We start from the raw sequence: 21851 nt of genomic DNA on the forward strand, positions 1-21851 counted from the left end.
TTATTTCTTTTTTTCTTTGCAAATTATCTATCAATGATGGGTAAGAGACATTTAAAATGTATCTCGATACAGATACAAATACGTAAAAAAATAGATACAGATACAGATACACAAATTAAAATGTATATAGATACAGATACTCGGATACTTTAAAAGTACCTCAGATACATATCAGATACTTTTAAATTATATGTATCATAATAATGGTAATATGCACATAATGTACTGAATCATTCTTTTATCTTTATTAATATTTTGTTTGAATTACGGCTTTATTCATTAGTCTTAACACGTGAAAAATCCCTCAAAGACATCGTCACTCAAACTATTGTATTTCGCCATGGTATTAAAATTTGACCAATACTTAATAATCGTTCAACTGGTGTTGATGGCGATATATTGATAACTTGCAGTCTTAATCTTCTAAAAATTTTAAAAATTGGGCTATTCGAAAAATATGTGAAAATGTATCTGCAAATGTATCTGAAAAAAAAAAAAAAACAATTCAGATACCATGTTTTGTATCTAGATACAGATATAGATACTTCAATTTATATCTCAGATACAGACTCAGATACACACAAAGATATTGTATCCAAATACTGTATCTAGATACTACCCAACACTGTTCTCTATATGATTCTCTGTCACGTGCAGTGAATTATGACTATTTTTGTAATGCGGGTCTAAGATTTAATTAAACGTCGCATCTCATTCTGTCAGAATGATCTCAAAGACGAGAGGCGACGCGCGCAGATGGCAGCGGCTCGACAGGTGCTAGAAAGGAGCACGATGATGCTCCTCACGTCCAGCAAGACGTGCTTAAGGCATCCCGAATGCCCGTCCGCGAAGGAGAACAGAGACACCGTTTTTTGCCAAATGAGAAGAGCGATGGATCTGATACATTACGTCGTCAAGGACGGGGTATTGGACTGCAGCGAATCTCAATCCTATTCGAATTCACAGGTAAGCTGTTTATTTCGAACCCATTAAAATTATAATTAACAAATAAAATTAAAATAATTTATAATAAAATTTGGCAGCAGAATAATTAAATTGCAAAGAGATGTAGCAGCTGTCATTTTTTTCGATATTATTTTATGTTTGCGATATTAATTTACGAAACAGCCGTGGAGTAGCGGGCAATTCCAGGTCATTTTAATATAGCATTAATAACGAGAAAATAATTACCAATGCAAACATTCATTAGAGAACACACGTTAGAGCTTGCCAAGAAATGCTATAATAATCACGGTTGCCAAATAACGTTGTGTGTGCTATGTTGACTTTCAAGCACTTATACACTCTTCATTATTCTGTTGCATCGAGCACGCATATTCACGCCATATTGTAAGGATCGGGAGGGGAGAGATCGTGTACGATAAAATGTTTCCGAAAGCGTGTTTGGAAGCATTCCAAGGAGTCTTTATCCGACAAATTGTGATTTACCGAACACTCCTCGATGTACGGTTTAAACGACCTTGAGCCGTGGTCTGCCCTACCCTTGCAGAAGTTGTAAACGAGATATCGAAACAATCCCACTATGACTCGAGAAACCATAAATAATAATCGCGGTATCTGCTTTGGCATGAAATCGATAAGCAAAACGGTCGAAGATCGCGTCATACAGAAGAGTCAACGAAATGTGTGTTTTACGAATATCAATTATAAGATACAATATATCTGGTACACAATCGATGAATCGATTATTGACCAAAACATTACGACTTCGATAAATTTACGCGATCGCGAATAATGATATATTTTAAATATTTTTCACGTCCTCATATACATTCATACTTTTTTGTAACATATTCTTTCCATCGACATATTGTTCATCGGTGCTGCCGGGCATCGCCGGAAATATGTACAATAAAATGGACGAGTCCGGATTAAATGGACGATAGTGAAAAAAAGATTAGCAGAATACTATAGGCTACAATGCAGAAAAAACGTATATAACGAGAAGTTGAAACCGAAATACGTGATAGAAAGTAGTGAAACGAACGATAAATGAAACTACGAATTTCACTTGAATTGAAATGGACTGCTTGATGCCAAAATCGTTACACACAGTATACATATCAGGTTATATCGCCGAATAAAACTTTATGCGAAAATAATTGTAAATCGTAAATCGTTCAAATTTTCTCTTAGAACCAACGTATACTTACATTGAAAATAGGAGATGCGCGACACCCGCGTATAAGAAATGGCGAATTAAATTCCTGGCAAATATCGTGATTTCATAACGAGAGTATATAAAAAAACCATCTCCAGCCACGGAAACCGTTATTCAACGATGGAAAGTTTTTATCGCGACGGTGAAATGGTCGCAACGTCGGAAACGACCGTCATAAAGAGATCGCGAAATGTGTTATCCGCGAATCGTGCCAAATTTTGCGCGCTCGCACATTTCCATATCGGCACTTCGGACGTGCGGTGCTTTAATTCCGTGCCAAATTTTTTTTCTAGCATCTCGAATAAATGAGGGAAAATATTTTACAATATGTCTCACACATATGCACACACACACACACATTTCCGAAAATTCCTCTCGATTTCTCAGACGAGACAACGCGGTAGAGTTGGGTCACGATGAACGACCTTTAACCGTGCTAGAAAAATGTGTAGTCACCCTTGTATTTTACGCTTAAGTACTACCCACTTTCCGCGCGACATAATCGATTCTGGAGTGATTGTGTAGACAACCTAGCCAAAGTGGAACGCTCCGTAGAGCGTGACATCTCTCTAAAAGATTTAATACCATTTATTGTGGCTGTCTAATATTTTGTGTGCCATTTTCAACATTCAACGTGATTGTAAATTTCTTTCTTCGTTATACAATGTTTTAAAATACCTAAATAATGGAAGAAGAAAATTCTTTTGCAAAAAAAAAATTCTACGGCCTCGAAAAATTATGTCTTTTACGATCGCGCTACCTGCCATTACTTGCAGAGTCCGCAGCAGGAAGACTGGGACAGCAGTACCGTTTGCTCGGCATTGAAACACTTCGAGAGGCTCGTTGAAACAACAAGGATGACCCTGTTGGGACCGGGCTGCCGCGAGACACTTACGTCAGCGTTAGAAACAGTGGTGGAGAGAACGCAGGACTTCACCGATAGCGCCTACACGAGCCACGAACACAGAGAAAACATCCTCCTACTTTGCGATCGTGCGAAACTCGAACTCAATACTCTCCTACGAATTGGTAATAGTATGGTGAGTCGCAATTTTTTGCTTCAATTCTACTTCACACGAAAAAATATATACCCACGGGAATATAATTCCAATAACATAATCGTATAGGAATGCGGGAAAAAAGACACCATTTTTTTATACTCCGATGTTTTATAACAGACGTCAAAGTTGTAAAATAAAATTTAAAATTATATAAAACTTGTAAGATTACTGTCTTGGAAATTATTTGTGATAAAGTCTATTCGTTAAATGTAATCGAAAATGTTGACTAGCGCAATTCGAGGGTAAAAAAAAAAAGATCTCCTAACGAGTAATAATTGATAATAATATGGTGAACCGCAATTTTTTACTTCAATTTTACTTCACACGAGAAAATATATATCCACAGGAGTATAATTCCAATAACATAATCGTATAGGAATGCGGGAAGAAGACACAATTTTTTTTATACTCCGATATTTTATAGACGTCAAAGTTGTAAAATAAAATTTAAAATTATACATAACTTGTAAGGTTACTGTCTTGAAAATTATTTGCAATAAAGCCTATTCGTTAAACGTAATCGACAATTTTGAGTAGCATAATTCGAGGGTTAAAAAAGCATCCCCTAACGAATTAAACGATGACATCGTGTTTCATCAGAATTACGAGGGCGGCGGGGGTTCACCGAGCTCCGAAATGGAACAGGCGGTGATGGGTGTGCTACGGGCAACCAGAGATCTCCGCCAGCAGCTCAGCGCGACGACGATGGAACAAGCCGGCGATCTTGGCCAAGTGACAAAAGCCGGCCAGGAGCTCGTGTCAACGATCAGAAATCTCGCATTGGCCAATGACATCGACCGTCTGCAAGAAAGCAGCGACAGGTTCCACGAGTACATCGAACACATTCTCGAAGTAAGCTCTCACCAGACGTGACGTCCACGTGTGCTTAACGTTCTGTCACGCGCGCTCTAAATTTGAAGTCAAAACGAAAATAATACAGAGTCTCCTTCCCGAGAAATATTATCGATTATTATTATCGTCACTAAATTGTTCTCAAAGCGTACGCTTCGTTTTACGCGCATCGAACGGATATGACTCTAGAACGCAAATATTGATTTAGTAGACGTGCGATGCCAGTGATTGCCATTCATCATTTCTGTAGATCGATTACGGCGCCTGATTGAATTTATTCCACGCCTAACTTTAAGTGAATTAGCTCGAGTGTTCATTAATCATCCGACGTTAACCGATAGATGTTGATGAGTTTACAGTCAATATTTTATAATAATACAACGTACGCAAAGAAAGTGATTATTTTTTTATCAATGTACTACAAATAGAATTCTTTATATTAGAATTACTATGTTATTTTTTTCTTTTTACAGGTGTGTAAGCTTCTAAGACACGTTGCACTCTCGGAATCGTTGCAAGTGTCAGCCAAATTTACGGAGATCAACTTGAGAATATATGGTCCTCAAGTTGTAACGGCCGCGCACACGCTGGCTAGGCATCCCACAAGTAAAATAGCCAAGGAAAATCTCGAAGGTAAGTTATTTAGACGCTCCGATATTTTAGTGAATTTGCGACGACGATCTATCACACTAATCCGTATTTGACATTTGTTTACGTTTTATAGTATTCGCCGACATGTGGCAGTGGCTCATGACTGACGTGACGACAGTAGCGAAAGACGTCCTGGAACTTAGTCAAAATCGGCCAGAGAAGCAAGTTTACATGTCCTTGCCGCGGCCAGGAGTACGTAAACAATTTACTTGAATGCAAACAATTTGCAGCATACATCTTGTGCACACAAATCGCTTTTTACAAAGAAAACATGTCGCTGGAATTATTTAACTCTAGCCGGCTGCGGATTTTTATGCTTTCGATAGTTTAGAAATATAATACAAAATACACGCACATATATGCACGAATTAATAATCGATGGTTTATTTCATAGAAACACGGCACGACGAGCAAACCGTTGAAGCCTGTGCGATTGGATAGCGAGGAACAGGCGAAGATAGCCAAGGCGGGTCTCGAGATGAAGCTAATCACTTCGGAGATGGATGCCGAGACGGAAAAGTGGCAGGAGAGCGGAAGTGCTCTGGAGGAGAACAACGATATTGTGAAGCGGGCAAAGAACATGTCGTCGATGGCATTTTCGATGTATCAGTTCACGCGAGGTGAAGGCGCGCTCAAAACCACCCAGGACCTGTTCACCCAAGCTGAGTATTTCGCCGAGGAGGCGAACAGATTGTACAAGGTTGTGAGACAATTCAGTTACCAGGTATGTGCCAATCGTCTAACACGGCCGACGTAGATCGAAAGAGAGATGACACACATTTTTTCTAATTGGACTGATGTTGATTATATATAAAGATATCTATATACATCACCCTTACTTCTATAATCATTCTTTTATACCCTTGTTTATTATACGGACTCTATATTGGACTTGATTCCGAGTTTTCTTAATTATCCTCGCTATATTGGAAATCTTTTTACTTGTACATTACGCTATTGAGTTTCGTTTCTTCGTAAGTCGCAACGTCGAAGCTGCATCGAGTCTATGCCGATCGAAATTCTACTCGAAATTAAATTATCATATTAAATGTCATTAACACACCATTATCGCTAGATACTCATTTCGAAGATGCTATTAATAATTATTGCTACTTTAATGTTCGATAATAGAAATCTCATCGTATAGATATGTGCAAGTATTCGTGCATCGCTTATTTCACAATGAAAGTAGGCATACGTCAATATGTCGATATGACTGCGGGATTTTAGATGTTAAAGCTTAATTTCTAAAAGCTTTGAGAACGAAACGCGAGAGCATTATCGATAATATTTCACTATTTCTTCAGCAGTATAAATAACAACGGAGACTAGAAAATTTGGGATATTTCAAGAAGCGTTATGTAATATATATATATATTTGCATATATAAAAACGGAAAATGTCAATCATATGAAAAAGTGTTTTTTCGCGTCACTATTTTAAATACATGCTACTACAAATGTAGCCTCCCAGACCAGAAGTAGCTTCGACACGCGTTATTAGCATTAGACATGTTCGAATTAACACGTTTGCTGCCCACTTTTAAACCCCTCCTTCTTCCCCCCTCCTAGCTAGGCCAAATATATATAGTCACCTGAAACCACTTTGATCTTTCTATTACTCTTCTTAAGAGAAACAACAAAACGCTAACCTTGTAATATATTCTGTATTATACAACCCTTTTTTATAAACCCTCGCTCTTGAATGTCTCCATCCAGGTAACTTTTTCTCTCTTTACTTTAGACCCTTTTTGGACTAAATAGATATCACACTTTCGCCTTAAATCATTCTCGTTGCCATGTACATATGTATGTATATGTATATATGATATATGTATATATATATATATACATATATATTATATACATATATAATTGTCTCTCTGCGCCATTCACTGTTTCACACTGTTGTTGAATGTTTTGTCACTACATTTGTATATATTATTCTATATACGTACGTACATATATTGCTATGCAACATCACGCACGTAGGCTCTCCTACTGGTCATTACGAATAACGTAGAGAGTCATTTTATTTTATAAAAAATGTAAAAAGATAAAAAATATGTTGGGAAGACGAGTATAATAATTGAAAAACGATATAGTCTAATAATTAACAACAAAAGGACTATCATCTCATTGTCAAACTGTAACGTGACAACTCATTTAATATTCGTACGAAAATATTCATGTTTACGTGCTAAACTCTATTATATTTTTCATTGGTAATGTTTTACTCGGTATATGATTCAACGATCTTTCCGGAAATCGATGCAATTCTTGCGCGTATGTCATGTCATTTGAACTGTCACAATGAACGTTCATGATTATGTTAGCAAATCTATTTTGTGTACATTTCTACTTTTGTGTACGATTAGTAAGGTGTGTTTTAGATGCTACGGGAATGCTTCCGTCTATGGACGACGTCTATGTGCATTGTGGTCCCTCTCCTTCCACTATCTGGGGCATGAGTATTATGTCTCAAAATTTTTGCCAGTTTCCAGCATCGCACGTTCTATCGAACCAATAATATATATATATATATATATATGAATATATATATATTCATTAAAAAAGATCCATTTGATTAGAGATTCTAAAACATTTCATACATATTTCGAAATGTATTTTTTAAAAAATTAAAATCCAGAAAAATATTCATGTAAAGGAAGCTTGCAAAAATAATAAGGTCTGTACTATTTCACTGCCACTTCACACAAGTCACTCTGATATCTATCTTGAGCAACTTTTCACATTCTGTTGAAAGTCTTGCATTGTGTTCTACTAGAACCGATAGACAATCTTCTTTCTGTTAACTTTATAGATGCAAACTTCCAAGTATCTACGATACATATATACTACAAAGTATTTATTATTAGTCATACAAATAAACTGCAAACAATAGAATCAGTCATTGCTTTACAGAGTCTCTAAGAAATCCGTTAAATATGACCTGTAGTGATATCGCAAGGTAAATACATTCAGAAATTTTCAACGATTGTTAATCCGTGCTTTCATTTTATATATTATTCTCATTTTGTAATAATACCACGAATATCGAAAATAATTATTAAATGTATATAAATTTATATTATAGATTTATCTAAATATTTTAATATGGAAATTATGATCAAGGAGAAGAATAATAGTTTTTATATGTAAATATATAATATATCGACAATAAGTAAAATTAATCGAAATATTTGCTAATTTTATTCTTTTCGATTGATATACTATTGTTACAAAACTTGTATTATTAACTTATTATTATATTCCATATTAAAATTATATTTAATTAATGACAAATAATTAAATGTTAATAATTATTTATATATAGATATTACTAATCACTGATATTTTCGGATCGTTGAGAATTGAGCGCAAACAAGTTTGCCTTGCGACACGAACGAAGACATAAGTTTGTATACAATGTTACATGGGTGCAGGTACCAGGTGGACCGCACAAGAAAGATCTCCTGGAAAATCTGGATCGAGTACCGACTTACGTTCAGCAACTTCAATTCACCGTGAAGAATCCTACCGTCGGCAAAGCCGCCACATTTACGAAAGTCGACAATGTCATACAAGAAACGAAAAATCTCATGAATGTGATCTCGAAGGTGGTCACAACGTGCTTCGTCTGCGCCACAAAGGTGAGCTACGGGAATATTCGATCGACTTGTTTCTTAAATAATAGGCAAAGATGTGTGATAATTTTCTTTATGACTGAGGTTGCCTGTATATTGAGAGAATTTGAACCGTCACGATATTTTCATTCATAATACTTTAAATATTCATTTTCCTTCAAAGAAACATTAATGAACACGCAAATTTACAGGTAGCTTTAGCCTTCCGGAAAATCATCTAACGATAATAGAGAGAAATGAGATGTCTAAAAATATTATATTATATGTTTATATGTGACACGAATATTTATATATACTTTTGAGAAATTATATATGAAATTCTCTCTCTATCGATTCTATGCGAATATTTATAACGAATTATCAGAATGTTAACTGTCATGCACATCGACACGAAATATTACATCTCTCGTCTCCATTTTTCCAGACTCGCATAGACTCCGTCTGCCAAATTGATATGCTCGTTTTCAAGTACATATTCGCACAGGATCTGTAGAATCGCAGAGTCCCCGCGTTCGCGATCGAAAAATCGAGTGTGTGTGTACATCTATTCTCCTTCCGTTCTCTATTCATCGCCTAGCACAATCTCGTGATGCCGCAATACATGGAGCTCAGCCCGACGACGGTGCCCGGCCAGGCCGAAGAGGATTGTTTGTACCCAATTAGCCCGCAGTTGTTGCCCTCCACGAGCCCTTACGTGCAACCCCATCCGCTCACGTCCGCGCAATTTCACAGTATCCTAAAACCATCCCCCGGTTTCGGTCCGTCATCCCTATCGTCGCTCTTCGGCCCGTCCATCAATCCCGGATCCTGTCGGAATTCCGGCACCTTCGTTCATCCATCCGTCCTATCTACTACGTTCACGACGCCTGGAACACAGCAGCCGCCCTACTGCCTGCAGAATATGCAGCTCCTGCAGCTGCAGCTGCACCACGCACAGCTGCAGCACTTAAGACACGCGACGCTACCGAGATAGTAGCAGTAACACGTCGTGCCGTAGCACGTCCGTGAAAACGCGCACGCACGCACGCAAACACGTCGAGAACACTATACGTCCTTCGTACAGGTTCGCCCTTGGTTTCCGTTTTGCTTTGTATTTCCTCATTTCGAGATTACGTCACACGGGAGATCGAATCGTCATCATTTCGGCACGGAACAAAAATTAACCAATTAAATTTTACCTGTCCTTATTGTATTTTACAACCTGAAATTTAGCTGTGGTAACGAATATTTTTAGTCATAGTTTAACGGAGAATTCTATGGTTGAAAAATATTAAAATTAAATATTGAAAGGCTCGTATAAATAAGTTATTCTTAAATAATTTTTAAAAAATATTAGCTATCGTAGCTAAAATTTAGGTCTAGTAGTTAATTTTTTTCCGTGTGACAAAATTATGTTTCTTTTTCAACAAATTTCAAAATTATTCTTTTCTTCAATCTTTTTTTTTATTCGTTATAAAGTAATTTCACCGAAATTATGGCGGTACGATCTACTACATTTTAGTTTGTCGCTTCGCGGCTTATTAATTTTTTAGTTCTTATCTTATATTATAGTTAACATAGACCTTATTTGAAGTGTTTCCTCTGTTGCTATATAACAAGCGTGCTGTACCAATTTCATCTCGATCTAACAATACACAGCGCGACCCTTATGACACATTGTCTATCCACAACAACACGATGTAATAATAATCGATTTTAATTAATCCATTTCAGCTACCTTTACAGGAATGGCTACAATGTATCTCGTAATGAAATCTAATATTTTTTTCCAATAATTTCAGATACTCTGACAAATAAATGTCTTCAATAAGAAAAGAGATGAAAAAATCTCAGACTAATGTTCGATAGCAAAAAACTAAAATTATCAAATCAAGTTGAACAATCTGTTCCTTTGTCAGAGTATGCGACATACACTTTTTCTAACTAGATCGCAAACAAACTCGCCATGTATGACGGCAAGAGTGTAACAATGCCACAGCACGTGGCATCTCTCTCTCTCTCTCTCTCTCTTCTCTATCTCTTCAAGAATGTACATATATATCTCTCTAATAATCTCTCCGAATGCTATAAGATAACATCTCGAAGCGTAAAACTTAGCCTTCCGATCGAAAGCTCGTCGAAAAATCGTCCCTTCTGATCGGACGTCTTCGACGAGCTTTCATCCATCAACCCCCTAAAAAAGAAAAAGCGCGAGTCCGCGAAGGCCCGCGTCGTCCACGGCACAATATAATAATCCCTCGCCTCTTGCTACTGTTCTTTTCAGTACAACCTGGATTTCCGAGGTCTGTCGGCGCGTGGGGCCGGCGGCTCGCCGTACAGGGGCGGAGAGGGTGGGGGAGCTGACGGCGACGGTGGCGGAGTTGGTGCCGACGGCAGCAAGACGGGCTCCGTCCCCGGCAGCGACCCGTCCGTCTGACAGTTTGGGATGGCCCGACGGGCCAAGGGGGACGCTCGCCGCACCCGGGTTTCCTTTCTACTTTTCTAGGGAGAACCTCCTCGCCTGCCCCATCAGCGGAGCGCGTACACGTCGACCGGAAGTCGCGGGACCGGAAGTCGCCGTCGCCGGCGACAACTAGGTCCCGCGTCAGCCGCGTGTCGGAATATCGTAGTATTTGATTCGGAGGTGCCTCGCCTGGCCGGGATATGCTCGTAGCCGCCAGTATATCATTATTGGCGACATCATGCGCGTATTGACGGTATTCGGAAGCTGCGGACGAAGAGTGGTTGGTAGCGTTCCTCTGGACGCCCTATGATTGATGATTTTTTGGATTGGGATTAAATCAAAATGCCTTTGCGATCGCGAAAGAAAGACGTTGCTGGTCCCGAAATGTTGGAACTCGCTCAGCCACACGCTGGCACCCTCGCGTTTCGCGATCGGGAAAATTAATCTCGGTGAATTCATGACCTGAAAACGAAATGGTAAACCTGTTTATTAAATTATTAATGCAACGGTTCGATGTGCTTGGACAATCGCTTGAAGATACAATATAGGAGGACGCTTAGCTGTGTCGACGTGTACGTTTCGCTAGATTCGTTATGTCGCGCGTACTTTCTGGATTTATAATGAATGAAAAACAAAACAAAACAAAAATTTGTGTCTCATCAGACTCGCGCGTTTTTACTCGAAAGCGGACGAGCTTGGCAACACTTATTTAGCACGGTCGAGTTCCGCCACGCGTGGCGACCGAGGCGTGGAAAAAGCGAAGAATTAAAGCCGAGCTGGCATCACATGGAGTCGAGTGCGAAAGTGGCGGATGAAAAATGTGCGCGTCTATATGATTTGCGAAATTGTTTGCTTTGATACTCCGATCGTCTGATCGCGCACTTTGAGATCCAGAAATTCGCTATACCGAAACGTAGCAAAAGCTGCTTGCGCGAACAATGCATTCTTATATTCATCTTAGCGTAACCGAATTACATCTCTTCGACGATAAAAAGTTTCTTAAAATGAGATTACGATTAATATCCGCGGCGGCGTTACATTTCACCGCTGCTGCGTCATTAACAGTGTTTCACTTTCGCGTTACCTTTCTTTGCTTTTAAACGTCAGATTCTACAAGTATTTCGTAACTCAGACGCGTTATTTTAATCAATCACAAAATTAAATATAAATCCATATGATATTCATGAACTGCGAATCGAGTGAGCGTGGCTTATTTAACACGTTTGTAATTGTAATTTTGTTACGATACACTTCCGGTGAATAAAGAACGCGAACATTCGGAGGCTGATTTCATTGTTCTGGAAACGAAAAAAAAAAAACTTTTTCGCCAACACATATGGTTGCGCACAAAACAAATCGTTCTTCCATATCGAGAAGTTGGTGCAACGACAATAATTAACAAATGTCGATCGCAGTGCCTTTTTTTAGGTGTGAAAAACTTTGTCGAAACTTTGGCCGAGATCAACCTCGGCTTCCGTGTTACGCCAACTTCGGTGAACAGATTCCGCACAAGATCGCACATTATACAGTTAACAGGAGGGATAGTTTGCGCGTACATACATATATATACATAAAAATATGCATACATCTGCATGATAATTGTAGCGCGTAAGACTTTGACAATGAAACGTATTGTGCGAAAGCTTAAAAAGCTCTCCGCTCGAAAGCAGCGTTTGAAACTTTTGAAAAGTCCACGAACGGCTTTCCCCTCTTTTACGTTTGTACTCAATTCATCGACTAATTAGAGAAATTTGAACGATGGCAGTCGGTCTAAAAGCGTATACGAATCCATCCGTGCAAAAGACACTTTCCCTGCACATTCGTTAACGCATCCAAACACCTGTCATTCTTCAGATTTCTCGCATCACGCTACTGAATTTACAGATGACAAAAAAAAAACAAAATACAATCTTTAAGCATTGACTTTGCAACCGAGAATCAAGTTTTAGGTGAAAAAAATCGCGGCAAGAGACTCCAGCAATATTTATGAAACGAAATATACATATATACTTGTAATCGACTAATCGAGCAGAGATTGTAGACAAAGAGACACTCGTGGGGCAGGAGGTGGTCTATCGAGGGTAACCTGGGGGCGGCAACAGGGCGTACAGGATGTACTTTGTGGCAAAGACACACCATTATTCCGTCACCACTCGAGATTGCGAATCAGCCTAATTCCCGCCGAAACTGTCCGATTTGACGACGTTTTCGTTGTCGCGAAAGATTTCTCTCTCGAAGAATCGTTCTCAAATCGGATATTTCCGATATTCCGTGCATATTGCGATTGTACGCATCAAATTATATGAAAAAAGCTTCTTCTCGATGCCACAAAAAGAGATGAGACGGCAATGACGATTTTCTCACGGAGAATCGTCTTTGAGATCGTTCAATACTTCGTCGAACACGACTTAGAATCTGAAAATCGCTCACGAAGAAGAACTCGAATTTTTTTTTAATATTCATGCGCGTTCAAAATGAATTTCTAGCAATATATGAATAGTAAAGCTCGATAGAAATCGGCGTAAGTAAAATCAGATTAATTGCAATCCAATTGCAATCGAGTTCTCTTCGTGCGCGCGGATAAGAAATTTCCAGGAGATGTTTGTTCGCGATTAAATTAAATACACGATTTCAAACTGACGAAATTGGTGCTACGTAATGAGGGATACTTTTCTTCACGATTTCTTCACGACGTTACGGCAAGATTCATTCAGGAGACGCGAAAAAATCTGTCGTATAAACGTATATTCCTATATGGTTTACTACGGAATATGTATATCGCGACATCCCGTGACGATGATAACATCGGAATATGTTATCATTGTTACGTGCCTTCTCTCTCTCGAAAAAAAAAATGATTTGATCGCACGTCGAACTCTGATCGCGAGAGAACTGAATCGCATCGCTGATAACGAGATAAAAACGATGTATAAGCGATTATATATGTATAATCTCTCTAGCGATAAACCTAGTATTATTAATGTTAAAAGCGGCAACATCTGTACATATAACAACGTTAAGCGTACGCAAGGAAAACTTGCGTTGACCATTCGTGCATTTCACACACGTATGTAATCCATTACGTAATAGGGGTGCACGAAAGAAAAATACCGTTCTGCGTGTGTGTATTATACAGAGTTGGCACAAAAAAAAATATCATTTCATGATGCGAAAGCATCGTATTTGTCGCGATCATCGATTTAACGCTAGAACGCCTGCGCTTTCCTAACATTTCTCTCGAACTTTCCCAGAATTTATCCTCCGAATTACTATTCTATTGTCCAAAATAATACGTACTTTTTTTTGTGAAACTCAGCGAGTTATACGGTGTATAACTCACAAGTGCTCATAAACTGTAACTACCGCAAATAATTGCAAGATTCGAGGTCGTCGATAATAGACCGCCTCTCTTTGGGCGTTTTAGCACTCAATTTTATCGAAGCGTCTGAAGAAAAAAAATAATGGCTAGAAAATGACCGCGGCACCTCGCATTTAAATCGACCGAGATGTCCTTACAAGTTCCTAGAGAGTATAGTGATATTAACGATCATGTTGCTGTGTCGCGATTAAAGGACACGAATGTGCGAATCGGAATCTCGCGGATCCAGCAATTATTTAAGAAAAATAATTGCAACCGTGAAAATACACGGATATATTGACGCGATACTTTTGTACAGACTCTGTATCATACGTGATCGCTCGGTCTTTGAATTACTTAGGATATTATTAAGATATAATAATAGTGCGGTAAGTTTGAATTTTTTTGTATAAAACGGCACAAAATATTTTCTATAGGGGAAACGGGGGCGAGTTCGATCGTAAGTGTTGAGTTTCTATGATTATTATTATTATTACGATTATGATTATTATTGCCCACCCAATTATGATCTCCGCTATCTCGCAGAGTAGATGATTGTCGCGCTAATTAATCGCGCTTTGTCTGCAGAAGAAAGAAATAAGCTCACGGAAATATATCGTTAAGTATATATGTACCTATGAACAATTTCTACGCAATAATATACAATGTGGTAGTACTTTATCACAATGTGAGTACTTTATAAACACACGAGAGAGACGAGGAATTAGCATTAGCAGTACATTCGTACAAACACATTCGCGGGAAAACAATGATACATTATTATTATACTTCCTTTCGTGCTAGTTTTCTCCCGTGTTCAGTCACGAGTTTCTCATTGTTTCCTGCGAAACGCGATTCCTTCTCCTCGTACACGTAAATCGATTGACACGACACCGAGATTGATTGCTGATCTTCGCATCGAGATAATTAGTAAGGTCATCCGCGTGAGATTGTGATATTCTCTGATTTGACGAATATAGGTAAAATTAAACGCGAAAAAGAGCGCGTATATATGGTATCGCGACCGAGATCTCATAAACGAAATCCCCCATGATCTCATCGCTCGATTACCTTTGCGCGAACATGTTAGAAACAAAAATCGCGGTGTTAAAAGGGATTCTTAATAGTCTATACGTGTATGTTGGTCCCCTGATCCTGAAACGGAGAACGGGCCTGTTTGACTGTGCAGATAATGGAAGACTCACTGTTGATCATTTTTTATCGAGATTTGATTGTCATAAAAATCTCTATTTATTTCTTTTAGCGGTGCAGTTCGAATTATCTGTATAGTCAATCAAGAATCCACCTTCTCCTATAATTCTACCTCAATTTTCGAGATTAGGTGCTTTAGATTTCTTCAAAAAAAAATTGTTCATGGCATTCGTACGCACATACTCGTCTCACGTGCGCCCCTAGATATCGAGGATATTCCAAAACTGTCACACTTTGTTTTACCTGTGATCAATTTGGAATCAGTCTTTTCTCGACGCAAGACTTTGAGAGAGTCTTGAGAAAAGATGACTTCTGAAATCTATGAAGAAGAGGCAACTTTAAATTAGTTAAAAGATTAAAGTACACGTCATTAAACAAAAACAGTGCAATAGTTTTGGAATAACCTGCATATAGCGAAGAAAAATGATAAAAAAGAGAAATTCGATAACACCAAGAAGAATCTTTGTTCTTCAAACGCGTACGTTTTACCGAAAAAAAAAAATATTTGCTGAAATACACATATGATAAACCCGTATTGCGTACTGTTTTCAACGATTAACGCGATACTTTTTCGAGAAAAGATTTTTATTTCTGTTAGTGCCTATCTCTTGTCTGCAAAAACATTTTTTTACGCAACTACACATTATAGAAAAAAATATAACTTTCGGCTTATGGTTCTTTATGCAAATAATATGATCTTGGACACCAGAAATATTGATAACTACAAATAATAAGATTAATAATGATAATTAATGATAATTAATAATAATATTAATATTAATAAGCCATAGTGCAAATCGTAATGATACACTTATACATAATATTGATAGTAACGACTGTTATATTGGTTGGACTATTTCGTGCCTGTGGTCGAGTATTACCGTATTACAGAAGTATACCTGTAATTCGTTCGTCAGCAAAGTCTTATTAGTTAATAACGTAAAAAGTAAAAATTCGTAATATATATTATATATATGCAAAGCCTTGCAAAATGTATTTGAATAGGAAAAAACGTAAGTGTAGGACGGTCGTGCAAATGTTTAAGAAAACATTTTACAACGGTGACTTTACCATTTTGTACAATCTAGTGGATTAAAGTACTTCGTACTCTTGTGTGCGCCTCGACGTACTTTTTCAAATTCAGCGCTCACTGCATCCTTGGCATCTCATTAATTAAAATCTCGTTAATAAGTTAGACAACACATCAATGACAATAATTTCAGCTAATTACTTGCACGTCGGTCCTTAAGCGCCGCTTCGTTTGCTTTGTTACTGATAACGTATATTACTGATAACGGGACACAATAACACAGTCATTTCGAGATTAAACTTTCAAATTAATTGGCATATTCTATTCATATCCATTCTAGGAATAACTAAGAATATGAATATTAATTAAGTGTAAACGGATTCTGCGTAATTCAGCATAACTATTTTTCTGAATTACAACTGTAAATATGATGAATGAGAATCACTTTCTTCGATATATACGTTCGATTGTTCTTTTTATTTTATTTTATTTTATTTTGTTTTATTTTTTATATACCGACGTGTCGCGTCTCAGTAGCGAATCGGTGACCTCATTAAATGAAAAATGTATCGACATGAGCTTATAGTAATTTAATATTTTCCTAAAGACGCCAGACACACAATCGTACTACTATTAAAAAATAAAAAATAAATTACTATAAAAAATGCGAAATGTGTAAAATCACATATGGGGACATTCAAAGTCCAAACCTTTGACGGAGAAGTATAATAAAGTGCAAGGCCAGTGCAAATTATTGTCAAAGAAAATAAGATTCAAAGTCGCACTATATATATATATTTTACTATCGTGGCTACACACATACGCGATTAATCGACACTAATACGATCGCGCGTAATTAAAAAATTTACGTATACAATTCAGATACAATACTTTATAGAAAAAACAAAACAATCCATCACACTCTCGATACTCGTGATAATCTATTATCCACTAGATGGTCAATTCAATGCGATTTAAACGTACGTCGCTATCGATCTTTCCCCGTAGACTACAGCTAATATATAAAACTGTAATCTCTCTTCGATTTTTTCAAGCCAAATATTCTTTCATATTCAATGTCTATTTCGTAATTTGAACGTATGAAATCAATTAATACACATATAATTATATAATATATGGTAGCGCGCAGCTGCGACGAGATGTTAATGACGACGAGACGTTAAATAATCGCTCATTTCATAGGTATCTCGGTTCGATGGGAAAAATGGATATAAATATGAAAGAGAGGAAAAAATTTTCTGGAAATCCGATTTTTCTAAATTTATTATTTACATATGCGAACTCATAATTCGCTACTAATATTTTTAAAAAATTATATTTCATATTATATTTAAAAAATACATTATTTTATATTGTATTAAAAATAATAATATATTATTATAGTAATGTAACGATATAAAAATTACACGCAAACATCATGTTGCGTTTTCGTTTCACCGCAAATAATTCCGATGGAAAACAATACCAAATTCAAAGATATCTATTCGATAAGCAAGCATGTGTGAAAAGTGGAAAACGCGCTTTCTCACGGCATCGACAGGTATCGTGCGGTGTACTTGGATAACCTTGATGCAACTAATCTTTTTGGTCGAGTGCAGCGATGTGTATGATACCGCGGACTTTTTCCTTCAAGTAAAAAAGAAAAGAAAAAGGCGCCTCGTCGTTATTTTCAACGTCGCGCGCGAGAACAAATCTTCCATTTCGAGAAACTTACATTTAGATGATTTTTCAATGAACGAGACAAAAAATACAGAAATCTCTTGATATGAATTTATATACATATTTAACAAAGTGTCCTAGTCTATATATCGCGCGAGGCTACAGCCTCGAGAAGAATGGAATCACGATTAAGGGGGTGGATAGATTAAAACGGCTAAATCATCACGACTGATACTATCGAAAAGAATTTTGATCGAGTAATAAGATATCATGTATCACATATGCTAGTGTATATTAAAATTTATCAAGGTTTATTAGACATACAATAGACGATGCTCTCATGCGTAATAATGGTGTCATATATATTTTATGAGAGTAGCGTACCTAGAGAACTGAGAGAGAATCCTGGAACACACGCGTTAATTGAAATGGATTAATCGAGAAAATCGTCAACGGTAATTAAAGAACAGAATTATCGTGTCAGCGGGATAAATTTGCATCGCAATAAATGACATTTTTACGACCGCGCGTGTGTTTAACTTCTAGGAATATAACCATAAACATAATCGATTGCAATATAAATTGGAAAAAAATTCCGTTACTTATCGATTATAATCTTAGACGTTGACCGATTCTAAAAGTTCCTTTTTTTCGATTCTAAAATAAACCTCATTTAGCAAAATTCTTAAAAGTTATTAAATATGAAATACACTTAATTCTATTGCTTCCGGTTAAATAATCCAAAAAAATATTTAATTTTAATGCAAAAATGGAAAAAAAAATAAATTTTTTAACTCCCCTGAATTTACAAAAATATTGCAAAATATTATCTCTGCTAATAATTAACGTGCGATATATATATTTTCCTCTACTATATAAATTTTGAATTTCTCTCGCTTTTCTCTCGCATTTATTAAAGAAAGAAAAAGATTATATCGATCCCGAGGAAAATTATTCCGACTATCACCCCTGTCCGAAAAGAAGCTACTCAAAATACAGTACGATACATATCTGCATGTCTTCTATCTGTTGATATCTGTCGAGACGAATATCAAATATCATTCACCCACCCAAAAATATAGGAGAGATTCCTAATTATAATTTATACATATATTCTTCCGATGTTGTACGCGTCTGGATCCATCTCTAAATCGTAAGCTCCGACGTAATTTCCGACTCTTATACACGCATCCTTGTACGAGCACACACAAACATTCTTATACGAAAATTTTAACAAATACGAGGAAAAAGCATAGCTGCAGACGACTCCTAGATTTCCTTACCTTTATCATCATTGTACAATCGTCATGAGTGCCAAACGGCCAGGTCGCACAATATTTCGGATTACATCGGATATACATATAGGCAGATTCATTAATAAAGTGTAATATATTATTTCGCGCACATTCGTTGCTAAATAACGCATTCGCGGGCAAAGCGACGTCAAACAATCAAAATAATACTTCATTATCAAAAATTGCACGGTAGAGAGAATATATAATATCTAGATTATCGGCATAAAAAATTAACGGTAGCATATATTATATAATGTATTCGATATAAACTATATTGATTTATTTGATAATTTATTTATATCCGTATACACAATTATTGGCAAATTATATTTATGATTTTACCGAGTCTCTCTTGGTGGAGAAATTTTTTTTTTATTTTGGATTAATCTAAGAATCGAAGAATTCTCTGATTCGCGCTCAATTATACGCTCCGAAAAAAATACAATCGCATTGTCCGCGAACGCATCCGAGTGCGATGAAAACTTTGGTAAGAGATACTTACGCGGTCTTCCCATCAATATATGTGTGTGTGTGCTTGACGTTTCTACGAACTTTCTTAAATGCGACTTTAGCCGCGCACGTGCACGTGCATAAACGCGGTGCATCAGCAGCGGCAGATAATTTCTATGAAAATGTGTGTATTTCGGTATCCGCGATTTATCTCACACACATAAAGGTAGGTTCAGATGCTTCGCAGTGTTACGACAAAAATTGAAGAACAAAACGCTTACCTACCTACATATACATAAATATATATATATATATACATATATTATAATTGTCAATAATTGATCGATATCGAGCGTTTCATTTATAACGAAAGACGAAACAAACAGTACCGATCTAGCGAACAATTTAGCATTTAGATAGATTTCGTACTTCGTATTTAATGACATTATTGAATCATTATATATCGAGTATATTGTATGTATTTGGAAGCTCTGAAGACAACATGAAAATAAACTATTGTACTCGAAGCGTGTCAAAATAATTGTGTTGCTGCTCACTCACCGATATGTTGATCTTTCATGCATATCTGCTCCAGATGGATCGTTTCGTCGAGAAAAAAGTGCTGCTGTCTCTCTCCTCTTTGCGAGTCAATGTCTTTTATAAATATACGCGATATTAATTAATTCGGCACTCCCAATTCACTTTCGAGAAAAAAGAACGTGGCACAGTTGCAACTTTTGTTATTACATCGTGATGATGAATCTGTAAAAAAGGATTACTATGATCAACATGGTAACGAAATTTGAAATCAGGGTTATATCGTCGGTTTCCGCGTTCTTGGGAAAAGATGCTCTCGCGACTACAAAATTACTACTAGAAAAGAATGCAACACTCACCCGATATTACCTCATATACGCCCGACACTCGTTCTGTACTCGGAATTCACTTTCGGCGGGAAAAAGACGCGAGAAAATCAGGATCTACAATCGACCGAGACGATCACGACCGCGCAGTATAGAGAGGCGCGAAGAAAAGGCGCGGGAGCGACACGCTTACGGCGCATGCGCGTGTCGACGCGACATCAGCGCTAATCGCGGAGCGATCGAAAACGAATTATGTTTATGAAGTAAGCTACATATCTTTGTGCACGAAGCGCTGCACTTGGCGCTCGAGGGTACTTTTTTTCTTCGACCAAATCAATTCAACTGAATATAAGTATAATAATCATGATCTATATATAAATGCTCCATGCCTTTCATCACAGTTTTTTGCATGTCAACAAACTAATCAATGGTGTATGAGCCAAGCTCAAGCAGCCAAAAAAAAGAAGATGAACTGAATAATATCGAATGGAATATATCTATCCTTTTTTTCTAGAGCGAATTATTTCATAACCAACTTTCATGAGACTAATATTTCCGTCTTTAATATTAATTCGTTAGAAATCGAAACATTTGCATGAAAAATATATTGTATATACGTAATACAAAGTTACGCCAATTAATTCCTCAAAAATGCAAATAACTCACCATGGCGACGAAATTCGAAATCACTGCGATTATATATATATTGTCGATTTCTCCGTTCTTGCGACTGTGAAATTATCACTACGAAAGAATACGATATTAATTTCGATATTCCCGATATCTCGACACTCGCGATACTCACTTTCGGCAGGAAAAAGCCGCGAGAAAATCAGGATCCACGATCGACCGAAACGACCACAACCGCTCAACCGCGCGATATAAAAAGGCGCGAAGAAAAGGCGCGAGAGTGACACTTTTGGCGCATGCGCATGTCGAACCGATATCAGCGCTAATTGCGGAGTGATCGAAAAATAATTGTGCCCATGAAGTGCTGCACTTGACGTTTACGGAAACATCGGATATAATTTTATTAACCAATCACAGACTTTTTCCCTAGCTGGATTCAACCAATCAAAATCATTAAAAAAAAATAAACTAATTTCCATCTTCAATATTATTTTGTTA

The 21851-nt window shown here is 37.2% G+C and overlaps 1 protein-coding gene across 6 annotated transcripts in view; it reads left to right on the plus strand.

Moving 5' to 3' along the window:
• alpha-Catr (alpha-catenin related) overlaps positions 1–20387 on the plus strand; it is a 63058-nt gene extending 42671 nt beyond the window's left edge. For 3 of the 6 annotated variants that reach the window (XM_029314785.2, XM_029314803.2, XM_029314795.2), the window contains 8 exons: positions 724–966; positions 2959–3222; positions 3844–4095; positions 4569–4728; positions 4820–4938; positions 5141–5470; positions 8192–8398; positions 8970–10649. In XM_029314785.2, the coding sequence (XP_029170618.1) occupies positions 724–966; positions 2959–3222; positions 3844–4095; positions 4569–4728; positions 4820–4938; positions 5141–5470; positions 8192–8398; positions 8970–9365 (1971 nt within the window). In that variant the 3' untranslated portion in view covers positions 9366–10649. The other 3 variants (XR_003821411.2, XM_029314812.2, XM_029314821.2) reach the window with 3 other exon arrangements.
• The last annotated feature ends 1464 nt before the right edge of the window (positions 20388–21851 follow it).

The sequence above is a fragment of the Nylanderia fulva genome, unplaced genomic scaffold, assembly GCF_048542155.1.
Source record: "Nylanderia fulva isolate GAGA-0341 unplaced genomic scaffold, ASM4854215v1 Scaffold6, whole genome shotgun sequence".
In the NCBI taxonomy this organism is placed as follows: domain Eukaryota; kingdom Metazoa; phylum Arthropoda; class Insecta; order Hymenoptera; family Formicidae; genus Nylanderia; species Nylanderia fulva.